This window comes from Penicillium canariense (assembly GCF_028826845.1).
Source record: "Penicillium canariense strain IBT 26290 chromosome Unknown utg000001l_segment0_segment0, whole genome shotgun sequence".
NCBI classification, from domain to species: Eukaryota; Fungi; Ascomycota; class Eurotiomycetes; order Eurotiales; family Aspergillaceae; genus Penicillium; species Penicillium canariense.
In genome coordinates this window covers 6,705,671-6,724,653 of record NW_026622728.1, presented here as the reverse complement: position 1 = coordinate 6,724,653, position 18,983 = coordinate 6,705,671, and the positions used below count along the sequence as shown (strand labels likewise).

Below are 18,983 nucleotides of genomic sequence, written 5' to 3'. Positions count from 1 at the left end.
ATCCTTGAACTTTGAAATTCACTAAGACAGACGGATCTGGCTCGGATCGTGAACTTTAGCGTCCTTTGACTTTCACGACACAACATCATCATTGCGAACTAGTCATCTCTTACTGACCCTGCGGTCTACCCCTCTATATCGCAACTTGGCGTGTATATACGCGATCAGAATGATGCCTTACAGACAGACCATTGACATGCAGCCTATGAGTCGCACGGCGATGGGATTGGAGGCGGGATCTCCCGCGAGAAGTCCACTTTTGAGTCTTCCAAATGAGGTGATGCAAGCTTCTTGAGATATGATCAGGGACCTGTCGCCTAACCCAGATCACCACAGGTTCTCCAGCACATCGCAACTCTCCTTCCCGCCGACCGTGACATGAGGAGCCTCAACCTGGTCTGCAGGGAAATCAGAGATAGAGTCCTGGCGCCCGACTCCGCGCTCTGGCGGGCTCGATTTGGCGACAAGTTCGACATCCCCGCGGGGCGAACCAACGCAGAGCTCAAGACCGAATATCAAATTCGGGCAATCGTGCTTCCGCAGACGATTGATTTCAACCAGGAGAAGAGTGAGCATCAAACCTTCTGGCTCGAGGTCCTTCAGCAAATGCTCATCGAGTCTCTCATCCTGCCTGTGAACCCTGATACCTCCAAGACCTATGAGCGAATCCAGGAGATCCTGACGGAAAGTGAACTCCTGGAACATCCAAAGAGGGAGAATCCATCAGAACTGTTCTGCACAGTCCAACTTGTCAGTTTTGCACTTCCCTATGAATAATACGGGACTTGTCTCACTGCAACCCTTGACTTGTCTTTAGTGCCTAACCACCCTGGCCCTCACCATTGATCCTCCGGATAAAAAAGCGCCAGCGATTAAGAACAAATGCAGTCGATCCGAATATGACATAGGGATAGTCTATTCCCATGGAATGGAACTGCGAGGTCCGTTCATTGACCACAAGAGACTCGATCTTGCCACATTGCTACACATGCGCAGCTTTTGGCAGCGCCACATCGTGAATAACGCCGAGCAGTCCTTCCATGACTCCTTCGCGCGGTTACCTGAAGACCACCGGCCCCAAGCACGAAACGCGAATGTCGATAATGGAGCAAGCCTAAGTGTTTCCTGGCTCGGGTACTATTGTAAGGTGACAGACCTGGAAAAATCCGTCTCAACAAACCTAACATTGCTCCTGGTACAGCATGCCTGCATCCCATGCCAACCACAAGAAAGGACTTTGAAGACCAACAGAGTTGCGCTGATCTTCGAGGAGCTCATTTGAGCCAAGTTGACATTATGGTAAAGATCTTTCTTCAACGCTGCACCACTTGTGATGCCCATAAAACTGACACCTTCAGACCTTGGACATTCACACCAAACCAGGCGAACCATTTTGGCCCGAAGAATGCAGCAAATTCATCCCCCAATTCGGAGACGACGAAGTAAACCGCATATATCTCGAAGGTGTACAGTCGACCCTCGGTGGCGATCCTGCAAATAATCCGGTATTTGGATTTACCGAGGCAATAGCCAATCCTTATGGCGGGTTCCCAGGCTGGACACGCATTTGTTTCGCGATCTGCAAACAGCCTGATGAAAGTGATGAAGAGGAAGCAAATGACGATGCGGGCTCGGACGCCAGCTCTAACTGGGTCCATGGGTATGAGGGTGTGATCCTGCCTGGCGGGCGGGTCATGCTGGGACGGTGGATGGACCTGAAGAACATGGATGCCAGTGGTAGAGGCCCTTTCCTCTTCTGGGACTTGTAAAAAGCCTCGCGGGGCGTCAAAGGTATTTACGGTGGAGGATATGGTCTGTATTTACCCAGCGTTTCAGGGTATATTATATTGGTATAGGCTTTTTAAATCGCATATATCTCTGCAAAACAAATCCATTGGCACTGTGCATTTCGTTATTTCAGATGGACAATGGAATTAGTATCAAAATGGGCAATAATAAAGCTAGCTGATAGCCTAGATATCCTTGGTCGTCGAAACTCGATCTGGAAAATGCCACCGAATCTAGGAAGCCGTGAAAGGTCTGGAGAAAGGTTCTTGGGTTTATAGCAATAGAAATCTTGACATGAATTATGCGACGACAGAGGGAATAAATACGAGAAAATCGACTACTCCTCGATGTCCTTCACCTTCTCCCAGTGGCCCTTCAGGTTCTCCTTCCATAAGGTAACCTTGTTATCACCACCGCTGACGGCAAGAATGTTGCCGCTCAGACTCCAGCTGACGCGCCACAGAACGGTATCAAACTCGAGTGTTTGACTGGTCCACTGGCCGGGGTTGGAAGCGTCGGACGTCCAGATGCGAACGGTTTTGTCCTGCGAGGCCGAGGCGATGTACGATTTAGACAGAATGCTGGGCGACCAGGCCACATCCCGGACCCAGTCCGAGTGGCCCTCCAGGGTCTGAGTGAGGTTGTAGGTCTTAGATTCGACGCTGTAGGTATAATAGTTAGCACAGCCGCCCAGTATGCGCCGTATGTATCACCACAGGAGACATACTTGTAGTCCCAAATCTTGATTAGATTGTCACTTCCACCAGTCACAACCCGTCTCTGCTGGCCGGGTCCAGGGTTCGAGCTGATCAAGCTGCCTGCGAAGGCCGCGGGAGCCCAGCTGATCGAGTTCACACCCATCCCGTGAGCGTGGAACGTCTGGTGGGTCCAATTGTTGTCCCGGAACTCAAGCACGCTGACATGACCGTCGGATGAGGCGCAGGCAAGGAGGCATCCGCTCTCATGAGGGGCCCAAGATACCATATTCACAGAAGCGGTGTGAAGGGAGAAGTCGAAGACCTTGGTCCAAGTGCTGCCACCGGCGGGGGAAGTTGCAGTCTGAGGTTGTTCGCGCCAGATCAAGACCTTGCCATCATATGAGGAAGAGGCCAGAATCGTGCCAAATTTGGGGTGCGCCTAGAGGGAAACAATCGCAATGGTCAGCTCGTCCCACACAAGGGTCGGTTCGCGCATCCCACTCACCCATGCGACACACCACACTGCGCCTTCATGGCTGTTGAGATCGTTCTCGAGTCAGCGACCAGACTATTTCTCTATTTCATTATCCAGGTTGACACTCTTACCCCTTCAGGGTCTCCACCAGGCGGTGTGATTCTCCTTCAATCTCGAAGATCTTAATCGTCTTATCAGATGAGCAGGTCGCCAGCCTGCGGCCATAATAATCCAAGCCAGCGTCGTGCTATATTTTGAGTCCCATGCGTCAGTCCAGTTGCATACGATCTCTGCGGGAAGCTCTAGTGACGCCAATTGAAGCCTCCCCAGGTGAACCCCGTACGTACAATCATGTCTTCGTGGCCCGAGTTCGAAATCACCTGAGTGGCCGCCTAGACACCACAAGTCAGCAAAGCAAAGATTGAGCTGAATGACAGAGACATAGCGTACCATTTTGTCGGGACCCCGTGGGGAAACAGAAATCGCAGAAGAGGAACTGGTCGGTCGAGGGGAGCTTCGACGGCCAAGGCGGAGGGGACAGCTTAGCCTGTTTCACGGTCGGCTCAGCCATATAACGTGATGATAAGCCCGATAAGCAAAAGCATCCCTCAGCCCATTTTATTTTCATTACCTAGTTAGGCTTAGTGTAGTAAATATCCCCAGTTCTCATAATGGATTTGAAAAATTCAAGACTGCTAGGTAACTAGTTCTTAGCTTTACCACTATAGCTAATAATGAGAAACAACTTTGCTGGATTGCTACCAGTGATCTAGCGATTGATAGGCTAGTTAATCTTAATTTCTATATAGCTAACGATCCACTAATCACGAAGGGAGTAAGGGGGATATATCTATCCGCGACCGAAGAACTACAGTAGAGGATCCTATAGGTACTAAAAGGAGGATATATATGTATCTATACTATCTATATCTACTAAACGCCAAATAAAACAATATTAACAAGTTACTAACTAATTTGGTCCTCTATACCGACTCTTTTACTACAAGAAATTGGTTAACGTCGGTATAGTTAGTTAAGTATATACAGTGCGGTCCATAAGTATCCATACCCTCTACTTCGGCCCTACCAGATTACTAATATTTCTGCGAGCAGAAACCTCCAATTTTCTATTTCTCTCTAGTATTTAGTATACAACCCTTCCCTCTCAATAATCTCCCTTTATGAAGCCCTTTTGCACCCAAATTGTAGGTATATTTTAGCTCGCAGATACGCGAGCGCGTTTCGAGCTAAGCTTGGCCCCCAACGGCCTCTCGGCATCGTCTCAGTGGGTGCGTGTGTAGTGTAAGAAGGCTATAGGCAGAGAAAACGCGTCAAAAGGTTTAATGTGGTTGATATTGTTGATCATGCAGCGCGTGTAGTAGTTTAGGGGTAGTCCCCTGTATACTAGGAGTCAACCCCCAATGGGAACACGTCATGCCTCCCTAGCGCCTGAGCTAACTTCCAGCGGTGGAACATATCCGACGTGTCCACGACTGGGATAAGAAGTTGCTTGCCCAATGGCGTCCGCTAAGCCCAGCAAAGAGGAGTCACGCTGGACTTTACCCACAGTTGTCTGCATTCGTTGTACCCACCACATGACTCAGTCGGTCTCCTGTTGCTGTTTCTCTGTCGGGCTTTTCTCCCTCCGTACTAAGATTCTTTGCGGCCCTTCATTGTGCATGTGAACTCGCGAGTGATCAGAACGACAAGGACAAAAGCATCTGCAGATCATGGCCCTCTCAGAAGAGAGACGCGGTGATAATGATCTTACCACGCCCACAGAATGGGAAGCGGAAAACCTCAGACGTGTCTGCGATGAGATCCCCTCGACAATATTCTTAGTTGCCGTGGCAGAGCTAGCCGAGCGTTTTACCTACCGATGCATCACGGCTCCTATGCGTAAGCTCTTTGACGAACATCTGACGAAAGCAATAACAATAACCGAACATATATAGAGAACTATATAGAAAATGCTCAGGATGACCCATTACGGCCAGGAGCTTTGGGTAAAGTAAGTTTGGACATGGCTGTGGAACGGCAGCTTCAAAAACGAACCGATTTTGGCACTGACACGCGCTCAACAGGGACAAGGAGTTGCGACTGGTATCAACTACTTCTTTACCGGCTGGTGCTATATGGCGCCTATACTGGGAGCTATCGTAGCGGACAGCTTGCTTGGCCGGTTTTGGACAATCTGTCTAGGGACCGGGTAACAAGTCCCCGTTTCCCAGTAGGCATGCAGAAGGGAACATATCTGACAAACATAACAGGGTCGCGAGTTGTGGTGTCTTGATTCTTTTCGTCACTTCTTTCCCTACAAGTCTTGAGCACGGTGCCGGTCTACCGGGCCTCATCGTTGCATTGCTCTTGATTGGCTTGGGGTCAGTGATCCTTTATGACTCGAGATTTTAATATTCCATCGCGCTGACTTTCTGTTATAGCTTTGGAGGGATCAAGAGCAATGTTGCTCCCCTGATCGCTGAGCAGTACTCGAGGAAACCTCTCCGGATCAAGACTCTGGGAAGTGGAGAAAATGTCATTGTAGACCCCAACGTCACAATTCAGACTATTTATGGTCGTTACTACTGGTCAGTGGCTATTGATCGCGGTTTACGAAAAACATTACATTGACCTTGTCCAAGGGTTATTAATATTGGGTCCCTCTCCGTGATACCGGCATCTGTACGTGCGTCCATGTCTATATCTTGCCCTGATGTACTGAAAAACATGCGATTTAGTGGTTAGAGTTGAAAGTTTCATTCTGGGCTGCCTTCCTCCTACCACTCTGCTTCTGGGTCTTACCAGTCGGCGCATTGGTCGTGGGCCGAGGAAGATATAGTAAGCGACGAATCCGCCTTCCATCCTTCACGTAATGGGTGTTACTTGCTGATTATTTCTAGTTGTCCAAAAGCCAAATGGCTCAGTTCTAATCAAAGCAGTGCGAGTCTTCTGGATCGGTCTCAAGAGAGGCTGCAATCTCGATGCTGCAAAACCGTCGGTCTTGGCACAAACTCACCCCGAACATACCGTTCCCTGGGACGATGCGTTTGTTGAGGAATTGAAACGAGCACTCGTCGCATGTTCTGTTTTGTGAGTTATCCGAAGCAACACGAGACTTCCGAATTTGCGCACTGACAGATTTTCACGCTTTTCATCAGTTGTGTGTTGTAAGTCTCCACTGCACGTCAAAGACTTGGATTGCAGCAGACTAAGCTGGATTGCAGTCCTATTTTCTGGGTTTGCTACGGACAGACCAACAGCAACCTGGTTAGCCAGGCAGCAACCATGAAAACCTACGGGATTCCGAATGACATGAGTATTTCAACTGGTGGTCCTTCCTCATTTTGAGAGTACTAATTGAGACCTATAGTGGGATGCTTCAATCCAGTCATGGTTTTGACCTTTCTTCCAACCATGTACGCATATTTCTAGGCTGCCTTATATTTAATTTTAGACCTGCAAACTAAGACATTCTCTAGGGAGAAGATCGTCTACCCAACCCTGCGACGATTTCACTTCAAGTTTAAACCGATCAGTCGAATCACCGCCGGTTTCCTGGTGATGGCCTGTGCCATTGGATATTCCGCAGGGATTCAAGACTGTTAGTAGTTTACTGTTTCAACTCACTCTTTCATTGCCTGCTGACCCAGGTCGCAGTGATTTACCGATCACCTCCGTGTTACGACCATCCTCTCAGCGGATCTTGCAGCAACGGCGGACGAACGCCAAACGATGTAAGAAACTTTTTCTTCAACAAGTCTTGCTCATCCCAATGAGATCCTAACAAAAGCCACAGGTTAGCGTCTTCCTGCAAGTCCCCATCTATACATTGACCGCCCTTTCCGAAGTTCTCGCCTACGTCGCCGGCATGGAGTACGCATACACCAAAGCGCCCAAGTCCATGCGCAGCATTGTATCATCTCTCTTCCTCCTCACCTGCACCATCGGTTCGATACTGGGTATCACACTCTCACCCGTCTCAAAAGACCCCAAGGTCCTCGTAGAATACGCCTCATTGAGCGGCGTCATGCTCGTCACGGCCGTCTTGTTCCTGCTCGCCTTTGGGAAGTACAACAAGTTAGAGGAGAAGATGAACATGCTCAATAGCGAAGAGGGGGACTCTACCTCTCTAAGCGAGACGGTGCAGCAGACGCAGACAACCGAGAAGGCTTAGAAAGGTTTCCCGAGTGCTAAAAATAGGTAAAAGGATCTTTGAAGCCTAGATGCGTCGTCTGATACGGCTTTTCTCTAACTCTTCAATGTGCTCGATTTAGAACATTATTTCATATTTCAGTTCTAATAGAGCAACTTCCATATACATGTCGCAAAACGAGAATTATTGTGTTTTCGGGGTGTGAGTTCAATGAAGGATATAGAATGAGCAAAAGTGATGATGCACGCATGTCTATATTATACTACTGACTCCCCCATCTGCCGCTGCAAAGGCTTGTTCGAATCGGCAATGATGTCAGTAATATGTTCCCACCCGACAGAGCATCGAATAAGTTCCTAACAAGCATTAACCCTAGATACCACAAAGAAGCTGTCAGGCACAAACCTCTGTAACACCACTTGCGATTCTTTCTTCCGGTTTCAACTGCTTATGAGTTGTTAACCACGGGTGTAGCGCAAGCGTCCTGTTCGTAATTGTGAGCAAGAATGAATTAGAGGCGAACAATTTGCAGTGAAGTAGAGAGGAAATTAATTTTTTATCGCTACTGACAGTGTTTTTCCATTACTATAAAATTATCAGCCTCTGGACGATAGCTAGGAAGGGGCTAGAGTAACTTACTTGCCAACATGGCTGATTAACTGGAAACTAGCTAGGTGGTAGCGTACATGGTAGCAAACCCTGGTTTCGATCCAGGTACCTTCGGGTTATGATTCGACTCACTTTTTCTACCTCTCACGCTCATCCTTCATCCTTCACTTTACACCTCCATGTCGTTCACCCATATCTTTCACCATTCCATCTCTTCACGCACTCCCCATCTCACGCCCATCTCATCACGCTCCTCTTGCACCATGTCTCTGCGGAAGAGAGATGACCCTGGCGAAAGCCAGGAACCGCGCACAGATATCCTTTACAGCGCCAACGAGGGTGAGGATTGGCGTGGCCGCCAGAAGCTGCGCGCTTCCAGAACTGCGGTGGACGCGAACTGAGTTTGCATCGCCCCCTGTGGATCCCCAGTTTTGTGTCACTGCTAAAAGTGATACGGTAGTTTAGGTAGTGGTTGTCCGCCTAGATATGAATATCATCTTCTTTACCACTTGACAGGATAGCTTGTACGCTACCAATAGGACTTCGGTTCCGGTCGCAGCACCGCCCTTGATACTAAGCAAGATCACTCCAACGAAGCCCCTCTTGACTTAATAGTCTTTGTATCTTTTCTCAAAAGAAGAAGAGAGATTAGGCTAGTTATTCTAATAATACCCCTTCTACTTCACGATAATATCCTCAAAAAGGTCAGATATAACTAGTGAACTAGCTTTTTCGTAAAGATCTCTAGCTCTAGACCTACTAGTAGCCTAGGTAATCTCAGTAGTAGTATAACTATTCGGCTCAGCCTGTTCTCACGTTCGGCTCAGCCCATCTGTCTTCATACTAGGAAAGTGGGTCGGCTCAGGTCATGTGGGGACGGAAAAACTTATGGATGAGCGCCGATAAAAAATGGCCTGAGCCGACCTGGCCGCTTGCTTATCTTATCGCGCTGACTCATCCGGGTCACGTTCCGGACACGTGCCTCGGTCTATCGGCAACCCCACGGTTCTCCGCGGTCTTTCATCGTAACTCCTCTTCTATGGCCTTCATAGATCCTTTGCATTTCCTATCTACAGCGTCTTGTTAATAGGGTTCTTTTCTAGCAGTTCTGAGATACCCCGTTGCTTGAGCCGTAGCCTTTTTGCATATTGACTTCATCGAAGCGACAGCATGGGTGATGCACTTTGTGGCCCATCGAATGCGCTGCAGAACTTCCAGAAGCATGCTGCCGTTGATCGGACCCTGCAGCAGGACCGGTTAGTTTCCAGACAATCGTCGGCGCAGGTAAGTTGACAAACGATGTTCGTGCTCTAAATGTATCTGGATATTAATGTCATGCTTCTCAGGGATTCCGATCACAAAGCCCTCGAGATGGCATGCTGGACCCGGAATTTGCTGCGTTCGAAGCCAACCTCGCAGGCCCAGCGGGATTGCCAGATCTACAACACCCAGCTCATTTTGGAGCTCCAGTGCAGCGTCCGGCTGCTGCCCACCCAGGCCCTAGCTGGGCGTCAGACTTCCAGAATCTACATATCTCCAGCCCGTCGCCACCTCAACTACAAGCACCATCTATTGCGCCAGCCCAAGCAGGATGGCATAATGAATTTATAAGCCAACAGCAGCGAGGCCCCGCGCACCATGTACAGCCCCAGCAAACGGCAATTCGCGCACATCAACCTGCCTTTGCACCTAGCTACCCGATGTATAATGCCCCGATGAATGCCCACCAAGTCCCACAGCAAGCACCCGTGGCGAATGTCGCACCAACAGAACAATTTGACGAGTCTGCTTTCCAGGCAGCGTTCGAGCAGGCTCGAGCCGATATGGAGGAGCTACAAGGAGCCGAGGTCATCCCCGAGACCGAAATGCTCGCACATGAGGAAACCGCCCGACTGGACCCTATCGAGCAAGTGCATGAAGACATTAGAATCGGATCCGACACAATCACTCAAACGGAGCAGGAAGATCCGCTTACGCGAACTCGCGACGCGGACGCTCTTGCTCAGACCGCCGGACAACTTCTCGATAGCGTCCGCCATGACCAAAGCCAGAAGTTCCAACAAAGCAGTTTCCTTGCCCTGATGCGTCGCATTCGTGATCGTGAAGTGGAGGTGGAAGGAGATGAGTTCCGCGAAGTCAGTAGCAACCCGTAACGGTTTGGCTGTCAAGCGCGACAGAAATGCCGGTATCATTATATCAATCTGTGCGGGCTTTTGTTCGTGCTAATTAATATCGGTGGCAGACGGCGCAGTCCCTCCATCCCGGCGGACGATATTACCCGGGTCTGTCCCCGGATCCCGCCATCTCGTCCGACAGCACTAGTAAGGAGCCTACCTTTTCCACCCATGCTAGCAGGGCCTAGTATCACGGACCAAGCACCAGCACAGAACCTGACCACCCTTGCCTTGGCCAGACAATCCGCCAGAGCTTGCTTCACAGTCTTTATCGACCGCCGAAGAGGAGTCGCCCCGTCTGGGGACCAACCCGATTACTCCGACCGCACCCGGGGACAGCAATGTACTGTACGAGGGGTGGATTCACAGCCACGGCTTGGTGGACCGGCAACGTCCGACTTTCTGTTTTCGGGGGGAGCACGATATCTCCTCGTGGTGAACACACCACGAGAATGGCTGAAATGGCACACTGAGTAGCGTGATCATATTGTGAAGGCTGTTGGAATGATCGGGATTCGCCAGTTCTCATCCTCATTCAACCCATTCAACCCACTAAGTCACTTAATTACCATCCATTGCGTATTTCAGTGGCACTCAATAGCCTTTCGGACTGCAAGCATGATTGGCATTTGATTGATCTCCGGAAACGATGGTTGACTCAAGTCTTCCAGTACAAATAGTCTGCCTGGCCGCTGTTGTCTCGCAAGGATTTATATTATACCCACAATCGAACAGTCTGCTTGCACTGCATTTGTCTATCCTGCTCTTCCTTTTCTGACTTCGTAGATCATAGTCAAACAGCTACACCACACTGCAACCTTCACACACCCTCCGTCACCACTCTTTAACGCTCATGGAGGATCGAGCAAATCAAACCTCTTTCACAATCACTGCTCCTCCTTCATACGCACCAAATACTCCATACAGCCTCGCAATTCCAGTCATTTACAATTTCAGCTATACGGGACCCCGAGGACGAGTTCGTATGGAACGAGCGTACCCTGGTTGCCATCGCCATCACGATCGTTCCTTCGATCACCATCAAAGGCGACGAAAGCTCTGTGATCCTTTCAACATCGCGAGCTGGTTCTCGACGGTTGGCACTCTCAGCCCGAGCATTAAGACCCTCGGCGACAACAGTTCGGCCCCAGCAACACGGCCGGGACTGCCCTTCGCCTCAGAAGCTATCCATGCGTAGCGAAACCAAACAGTCAGGCAAACCACATAGAACAGGCGGCATGAAACCGAATAAACCTTGAGTCATATTCATACATTAACTAAGAAAAGAGAAAAGAAAAAGCACCATCTCCGCGCCTACCAATGTATTCCTTCAAGAGAACAAGAAAGAAACAGAAGGGACATCATCCAACCCTTTTCCCAAACAAGCTCGCCATGGAACCCAGTCATTTGACCAAGCCCAAGACATGAAAAATGAAAGAATACAACCTCCACCGGCGTACGTATAGTGGACGCATGGAACCAAAAATCTCGTATAACAACCTCGTTCTTTGATGGCTCCGTTCCCTACTCGTAGCGGTGATCACGAGCAAATGACCACAGCACCAAGGCTACGGACACAAGAGGATGATTCGGGGAGACGGGGTGACTGGGAGCGGTTGGAACAATCAAGCCGATATAAGTGATGACGATTTTCAACACGGCTTCACAACAGGAGGCCACATTGAGCGTAGAATATGGTGATATGGCTGGATAGCAGTGGATGGTGGGTGAGAGCCGTAACTACTCGTTGTAGAAACGGATAGATAGCGCAGAGATCATAACTGGCCAGGGAAAACAATATATCGAGATTGTGACGAGAAATACCCGCAGAATGTCTAGGCAAACCGACCGACGGGGATATCGTGGCGGTGGAGGTCCCTTGACCACTCCGGAGTGGTCTTGTCTCGCTCGTAGAGGAAACCACAGTTGTGGCAGAGCGTCTAGAGAGAAACAATTAGAACCTATTCAACCGCAGGGGCCTTGGAAATCAACTTACCCGTGGGCCATCCGGTCCGTCTCGTACTGCCCAGACTGCTGTACCCCAGACCATACAATTGCTGCATCGCCAGCTTTGCCGTTCCCTGAAGATTGCACGTTAGTACATATGGGTTAGAATGTGCGTATAGGGCGACATACCAATCTGTAAGAGTACCACCTCCGCCACCATACCCGGCACCTGAGCCCGTTTCTGGGGTACCTCGGCCACCAGGAGTGCTTCTACCCAAAGGACTAAGACTGCGGAAGCGACGCTTCCGCTTATTTCGCTCTCCCCGGCCCAAAGGCGTCTCACTATCGACGTCAAAGTAGCCACCACTGCTTTGACGAGAGACCTCCGGCGTAATACCCGCGGTGGAAGAGAATCGAGCAGTCTCCCGTCGTAGACGCCTAATTTGCCGCTCGCGGTCACCCTCCCTCCTCTCGATCTCTTCCTTAGACAAAGTCTCGACTTGCGGCTGCCACTCATCACCGAGGGTCTCAGGGTCGTAACGCCAACCAGCCTCGACGCCGTTGGCGGCTTGGTTGTCAATTTCATTCCCATAGCCGTTGATCCCGCTCACTAGACCGCCGCTCTCGCAAACCTCCTTCTTGAGCTTCAAAACGGCCTCGTAGATTCCATGTGAGATCGCGCTCACCCATTCACCGCCGAGATGCAAGTCAGCGCAGGTGATTTGGGCAAATTCCTCGGCCATGCCTGGCGGGTGAAGCAGAGACCATTCGAACTTGTCGGTGTAGAGCTTGTTTTGAAGATTGATGTTAAGGTTGATCAAGCATCGGTACGCATCGTCCGGGTTCAGAAGGCTGTCGTTAACAAGCGCTTCTTTTGTCACTGTTACTGTTGCCCCAATGCCCCGACTATCCGGCGTATCGAAATTTGTCGCAGCCGGAGTCATAGATGCGTCCCGGGAAGCGTCTGTCTGCGGGCCCAGACTCGGCGCAGGAATTGGCTGGCTACTCTGGAACAGAGGATGAAGAGCCACACCCGCGTACTCTTCGAGTTGTTGGCGAATTTGATTGCTAATAGTCATAGTCGTCGCCTGTGGGTTCGGGAGATCAAGGTCACGGACAAATCCAATGGCAAACTCCTCTGGTGTAGCAAGGGCTTCATGGAGGTTCCAAAGAAAGGTGTCCTTGATTCTGAATGGAGGTAATGGCTCTGGCCTCCGGTATGCAGGAAGGGTTGGGTTGATCGCTTGATCCATGACGGCGCGGGGGAAGGGAAAGGGCTCAAGGGGCTGATGCGCGGGGACTTCCACGTCAATTCGAATCGGAACGAGTGTTAGAGGGAGCTGCGCTTGAATCTGGAGTTGGTCCGCACATCTGCATGATCACACTCGACGTTAGCATGAAGGTCCAGCATAAAAGGAGGGGGCGGGTCTTAAGACCGCGACGCAGCGCGATACAAAGAGACAGCAAAGAGCTCGAAAGATCGATTACATACGCGGGTCGCAACATTCGTTTGATCATCCATTCGCGAAACACACCCTGCACCTCGACAGGCGCATGCGCTTCCTTGCCCAACTTCTCCGACGACGACAACATGCCGCCAGTCGACTCCTCGCGCCGCAGACTCCTCAGCCCAGTGGGCCGGCGGGGACCCTCACTCTCTTCAAAATCATCATCATCGTATCCGTCTTCAGCATAATTGATCGCCGTGGTACCGCGTTTTGTCGTCCGCGGCGTCGGGCCGGTCTGTACCGGGTAGACAGGTGTCAGCAACGCGTTCCCATACTGGCGCACGCGTGGCGGATATGATGTAATGTATCCTCTGAGAGGGGACATGTTGGCGATTTGTTGCGACTAACACATGCCCCTTCACGGGGATTGAGGGCGCAAAAGCTTCTGTTGATCGACAGTCGTCGGAAGGGCTGATCAGACCTGGGGGAGCAGAAATGACGAGCAGAAAGGCGCAGGAGCGTAGGGACTGGTCGAAATTGAGACGAGTAGCCCGACAGGCTCTATAGAGATGCGTCGGTATCACCGAAATGAGATTGAATAGTAATTCACTGAAATTGGGATTCTTTTGCGCCGTCGCGTTTTCCCCAATTGAGCGAGACGGGCCCGTACCACGGTCATGTGATCACATAATTTACGCCTGAGGCATTCAATAACGTCTCCGATGGCACCACCGGCCCACTACAGAGCGAAGGATGGCCTGGGAAGGTAAATAGGAACGCGAGGGGATTGAATTTTATCTACCACATATCACATATCCACATCTCACAGCCTAAATGGGCCGCGTATGGGGTTGCACAACTAATATAGACAGAGAATATAATATGAAATCACCGACTTGCGAAGTACGCCAGCTCTGTTACTGAGAGATAGAAAAACAAAAGACATACTAGGATGATAATCACTGCCGTGTTTCATAATTGTAAGAATGAGAGACGATAAAACATGTTGGCGACGAGCCAGTGGATCTGGGTATAGGTACAGATGCGGCAGACACAAGAACAATGAATCGAGGAATAAGAATAATGATTGAATGGTGAATGGTGATGCGATCACCGCAGCCCGATAACACTCTGTTAAAATTAATTAGCCATAGGAACATCAACATGTAATCAGCAATCAGAAGGTCCTACCATTTCCAGGGTCCACACTCTCCGGATCCAGACCTTGACCTGACCCTCGACACCCTCGACATCGTCGAGGTCCACACCCTCCCACCAGCAGCGGCGGGCGGGCTTCCGCCAGAAAAGCAGGAGCTTCTGAGCCATACCGACAGCATTGTTGGTGGAGAGATCGCCGCGAATGTCGGTTCGAAGCTTGGCCAGAGCCAGGCTGCAAATAACCGCCTTGTTGGGCTCCGGAGCGCGGTGACCCCAGTGATCCTCGCGATCAAATCCACTATTCAGTATGTTAGTTACTTGTGTATCTGAAGTAAGGGAATGTAAGCTCACCCTGCCGTCAACATCTCGATGAGGTGCTGTTCAGTAGAGCCGACCTCCTCGCTCTTGCGCAGCCCTGAGAAGATGCCATCCTGCTTCAGCAAAGCTCGGCCAGCCGCACGCTTGACTTCGAGCATTTCTTCATGGCCTATTTCAGGGCGCGGTGGGATGACATAGAAGTCGAGGTCTTCGCGGAGAACGATGATTCCAGCACGGTCCTGGAGCATGTCGCGGGCGGAGTTTTGCATGGCATCAGGAGCTTCCAGCTCCGGGGACGTCGATGCAGAAGGCAGGGAAGATGGGATGGATTGCGCGACAGATCGGAAGAAGTCCAGCATGAACTGGAGGGATGCTGGGTCATACTGGAAGCTGTCAGATGCACCGACTTGAAACAAAGACCACATCAAGTTGGGCACGCCCACTTACATCAACAGGGTAGATATCACCCTCATGGAATCCGCCCATGTGGCCATCGGGAAGAAGGCCGTTGGGAAACAGAGAAAGCAGAACGAATTCTGGTAAAGTCAACAGCTCATCTCGGGACAGTGTAAACCGGATACCCCTTTATATCTTGTCAGCATCACGGGCATCGCGTCGGTAGTGAACGTAAAAGACACAAGCGCTTACCGGAGGTCCAGCGTGATGTGTTCATCTCCCCCAATATCTGCATGTAAAGAGACACGTTAGCTTGGCTGCTGGGTGCCACGCGATCCCACGTGGAAGTCGCTCGTACCTCCGAGTGTATTGATGGGTGGTCCGCCGGTCTGCTGGACCTGGGTGATGATGCTGGAAGCGCCCCCTGCGGCAGCCATCACGTATGTAAATGACTCAAGTGGACTGTAGCCTTCAGTATACGGCGGCGGTGGTTCCCCGTCGTCTGTATTCTTTCCAAGTCCGTCCCCCTTAGTATCGGAGAAGGATGCTTTGGTGTCTGCGACGACCGCCGACGAAGGGGCCGCGTCGAGAGGCTCCTCGACAGGTGGCGGCGGCGCAAAAACTGGAAGGGAAGCGGGTCCGGATGACTCGGTGACTTTGGGGAGATTGGAGTCGGTCGAGGCGAAGAGGGAGGAGAAAGGTGGAGGGCTGACAGACGCGGAGCTCGAGGCCGATGCTTCGGAGGGCGAGTGCGGCGGGGGAGCAGTATAGTAGTCGTCCTCCGCGAGGGAGTCCGTCGGGAAAGGCGGGCGCGCCGTGGTTGATGGACGTTGGGGGTATGTTGCGTCCGACACAGTGTAGCCGTGAGATCAGACCCAATCGCGACAAAGGCGGCTGGTCTGATGGGTTCCGGACTTGCGCCCAAAGGGTCCGCTTGTTGTCGATCAGGAGACACACGATGTTCGGGATAGAAGCCCGCACGTCTTGCAGAATATAGTATATAGTGAACAGCCCGGCTGAGATGAGCAGTCGATGCCTGGTGGAGCTGTTGACCTGTGAAGATTCTGGGGAAAGCTGAAAGCTAACCAGGGGAGGTGAGGAAGGATGGGCGCTTAGCTGGAGGCCAGTCGATCACGCCGGCGGTAAGTCCGACAGGCCGCCCCCTCCCCCTTTGACCTGCTGGCTCGCACGGCAGCTGAGCCGCTACGAAGCGGTTTACTCTTATTTATTATTTTCTTTCCTTGTGTTCATAGGATTTATATCAGCCTACCGTCAAAGGATTCCCAATTTACTACAAGACTAGTCCATAATCTATGTTCCTGAATAGAATTGAAGCGTGTTTGATATGCTCCTATGTTGTTTTGTGCTTGTCGCTCAGCGCTTTACACCTTGCGATCCACGAAGCTTTGGATCATACCCTCAAGAGTTGGTTCGTATTCCTTCAATGTCACCTTATCTCCGTCCAGAATGGTGTTGGCCTGTACAAACACCTTGCGAGGCACCTTGTTCTTCAAAACAACCTCACGGACCTCAGTGCCCCACCAGGTGTCTACCGAGGTGATATCATCATACAAACCCTTGCCAGCCTCTACATCAGCGGTGCTCTTGTAGACGTGCAGCTTCTGCAAATACTTCTCAACAGCAGGGCGACCGTGGCTTAGAATTTTGGACCGGTCCAGGAGGATCTCCAGATCTGACAGGTCTTCCTTGGTGTAGGACAGCTTGACAAAATCATCGCCAGCACTAAGGAAAGTGCGCAGAATGCTGTAGCGAGCTTGCATGTGAGCCTGGCCCCATTTCTGGGTCTTGGGGTCCCAAAACTCCAGAGCAATCAAACCGGCGCGGGCCATCTGGAGATAGGCTGCGAAGAGAACATCGCCGGCGTCACCGGCCATGTTCTCTTTGCCGTCACCAAAACCGAAGATCTTCAGAATCTCAAAGTCACAGCCCAGGGCCATGGCAACACATTCAGCACGGCACTCCTCATATGAGGAAGCAATGGCCCCAAACACTGAGCTCCAGGTCTGACCTGGCTTGTACCAGGTCGATACGGGCTTGCCAGACACGGGGCTGATGGGAGGGTTGGAGATATCAAAGTTGTACTCTCCTGGTGCGGTCTCCTGCAGCAGCTTGCCAGTACCATGGCCCAGGAGCTCATGAATACCGACCTGGACTTCGAAGGCAGCATCGCGACAGCGGCGGAAAACCTCAACGTCCTTCTCAGCGATGAAGGGAATGGGTTCATTGGGGGCCTTTGCACTCAGAACATTGCCAAGAGACACATTCTTGAAGCCCAGGTTCTGGCGGATGTCATCGTAGTTGGGAAGGTTGATACCAGCGGGAAGGCCAGAGCTAGCGAAGCTGAGGACCTCCAGCGATGTGAAGTCGGGACTGAGGAACTTGTCCTTTTCGAAATCAGTACCCCAGGGAAGCTTGGGAATCATGCTCTCGGCACTGTCCACCAGGGCACCGAATGCCCGGGTTCGTTCCAAGTTCACCTAACAAAATTAGCGACTCTGGAACTGATAGAGATGAACTTGACCATCCTACCAGAGCGACAAAGCCCTCCCATTCTCCACGCACACCATGAGGATCCCGGTAGGTTTCGACGAATCCCAAGTTGGTCTCCAGTGCAGGCTTTTGGTCCTTGACCCAGATACGCTGACTCTCCTTGAAAGCTTCAATAGAGCCCGCACCGAACGAAAGAGCATAGGCATCCAGCATTTTCTTTTGGTTAGGGTTTGCCGCGTAACGCTCGGCCTGCTTGACGCTGTGGGCAACCTTGGCCATTTCCTCTAGGTAGTCTCCAAAGACCAGGCGCAGGATCTTCCCCTTCAAAGCTCCCTCCAGCTCGAAGGTATTCATCTCACCGAGATCGCGGTCTCTCACCGGGGGGTTGGACACTCCAGACGCAATCAGCAGCTCAAAGTCGCCTGAAGCTGTCTTGCGGATTCTAGTGTTCTCCAATGCTAGGCCCTTCTTCTCCATCAAGTCACCAACCGCGGTGATTTCATCCTTGGTAATAGTGGGCGAGTCTGGGTAGTAGGTAGTCATGTGGCCACTGGTAGGATATCCTAGATGCATCATAGACTGTTCACTGGTCTCATAGATGCCGCCTCCAGTGCTGTTCGCCTTCTGAAAAGCCGCCTTGGTCTTCGGCGAGCTCGATGCCAGAGCCTCGAAGGCAGAGGCCGGGAGACGAGGAATGAACTTGGAGTCACCAAAGCCCTTGTAGTTACCACAGTTACCCAAGAACTGAGCAGCATATTCGAGGAAGAAGCGGAGGTGTTCATCGCTGACGTGGGTCTCCTGCGCCAGACTGGCCCAGTCGCCATTGCAGGCGCCGTGGAGGGCGAGAATGAGATCATAAATAGGCTCTGACTCCGGCGATATCTGGCGCAACGTAACACGAGTACCCTCAAATGCAGCTCTACACAAATCACCCACATCTGTCAGCTCAATGTCGCGGACGTCGAGGAACCTGCCAGGCGCGAACGGCGCCTTGTGCGGGGACAACCGACCTGCTCATGTAGTGGGCATATTTCCGAAGGCTCTCATCTTTGAGGGTGTCGAAGTGTGACTTGATTTCTAGGCGGACCACGCTGGGCGGCGAGTCGGCCAGGTAGTGTTGCTTCACGTTGTCATCCATGGTTGTTGCTCGACTCGTGTGAGAGAGGGAGAGGGAGAAGGGAGAGCGGAGTGTGGGCGATTGGGGAGTGAGGCGACTGAGGGGTAGTGGAGTTAATACGGCTCTCCGGGTAAGCAGGCGCAGCCCACTGCCACGCAAAGAGTGCATAGAAAGGTCGAGGGTCCTTCTGT

At 51.4% G+C, this 18,983-nt stretch overlaps 8 protein-coding genes across 8 annotated transcripts; 4 read left to right on the top strand and 4 right to left on the bottom strand.

The window, feature by feature from the left end:
• Positions 1–378: 378 nt before the first annotated feature.
• Positions 379–1,769, top strand: N7482_002295 (uncharacterized protein; the record flags this gene model as incomplete). The annotated part of the gene is made up of 4 exons (XM_056684420.1): positions 379–750; positions 818–1,142; positions 1,202–1,299; positions 1,359–1,769. 4 exons carry the CDS (start codon positions 379–381, stop codon positions 1,767–1,769), a joined length of 1,206 nt encoding a protein of 401 aa, XP_056548026.1.
• Positions 1,770–2,125: 356 nt separating this feature from the next.
• sec13 (GTPase-activating protein SEC13) lies at positions 2,126–3,414 on the bottom strand (the record flags this gene model as incomplete). Its single annotated transcript, XM_056684419.1, has 6 exons — positions 2,126–2,450; positions 2,516–2,925; positions 2,992–3,022; positions 3,093–3,208; positions 3,309–3,353; positions 3,412–3,414. The coding sequence occupies 6 exons, from the start codon at positions 3,412–3,414 to the stop codon at positions 2,126–2,128; spliced, it is 930 nt and encodes a 309-aa protein (XP_056548025.1).
• A 1,277-nt stretch (positions 3,415–4,691) lies between these two features.
• On the top strand, positions 4,692–7,135 carry N7482_002293 (putative POT peptide transporter; the record flags this gene model as incomplete). The annotated part of the gene is made up of 14 exons (XM_056684418.1): positions 4,692–4,860; positions 4,917–4,972; positions 5,046–5,170; positions 5,232–5,342; positions 5,403–5,549; positions 5,604–5,643; positions 5,700–5,799; positions 5,862–6,051; positions 6,120–6,128; positions 6,186–6,277; positions 6,332–6,377; positions 6,441–6,562; positions 6,619–6,695; positions 6,758–7,135. The coding sequence occupies 14 exons, from the start codon at positions 4,692–4,694 to the stop codon at positions 7,133–7,135; spliced, it is 1,662 nt and encodes a 553-aa protein (XP_056548024.1).
• Positions 7,136–7,902: 767 nt separating this feature from the next.
• On the top strand, positions 7,903–8,124 carry N7482_002292 (uncharacterized protein; the record flags this gene model as incomplete). The annotated part of the gene is made up of 1 exon (XM_056684417.1): positions 7,903–8,124. One exon carries the CDS (start codon positions 7,903–7,905, stop codon positions 8,122–8,124), a length of 222 nt encoding a protein of 73 aa, XP_056548023.1.
• A 769-nt stretch (positions 8,125–8,893) lies between these two features.
• pex20 lies at positions 8,894–10,085 on the top strand (the record flags this gene model as incomplete). Its single annotated transcript, XM_056684416.1, has 3 exons — positions 8,894–9,007; positions 9,070–9,858; positions 9,966–10,085. 3 exons carry the CDS (start codon positions 8,894–8,896, stop codon positions 10,083–10,085), a joined length of 1,023 nt encoding a protein of 340 aa, XP_056548022.1.
• A 1,647-nt stretch (positions 10,086–11,732) lies between these two features.
• Positions 11,733–13,677, bottom strand: N7482_002290 (putative RSC complex subunit Sfh1; the record flags this gene model as incomplete). Its single annotated transcript, XM_056684415.1, has 4 exons — positions 11,733–11,837; positions 11,894–11,978; positions 12,034–13,215; positions 13,337–13,677. The coding sequence occupies 4 exons, from the start codon at positions 13,675–13,677 to the stop codon at positions 11,733–11,735; spliced, it is 1,713 nt and encodes a 570-aa protein (XP_056548021.1).
• A 725-nt stretch (positions 13,678–14,402) lies between these two features.
• Positions 14,403–15,601, bottom strand: N7482_002289 (putative general stress response protein Whi2; the record flags this gene model as incomplete). The annotated part of the gene is made up of 6 exons (XM_056684414.1): positions 14,403–14,423; positions 14,484–14,748; positions 14,802–15,151; positions 15,216–15,351; positions 15,417–15,453; positions 15,523–15,601. The coding sequence occupies 6 exons, from the start codon at positions 15,599–15,601 to the stop codon at positions 14,403–14,405; spliced, it is 888 nt and encodes a 295-aa protein (XP_056548020.1).
• Positions 15,602–16,546: 945 nt separating this feature from the next.
• Positions 16,547–18,960, bottom strand: N7482_002288 (dipeptidyl-peptidase III; the record flags this gene model as incomplete). Its single annotated transcript, XM_056684413.1, has 3 exons — positions 16,547–17,662; positions 17,715–18,594; positions 18,686–18,960. The coding sequence occupies 3 exons, from the start codon at positions 18,958–18,960 to the stop codon at positions 16,547–16,549; spliced, it is 2,271 nt and encodes a 756-aa protein (XP_056548019.1).
• Positions 18,961–18,983: the final 23 nt, after the last annotated feature.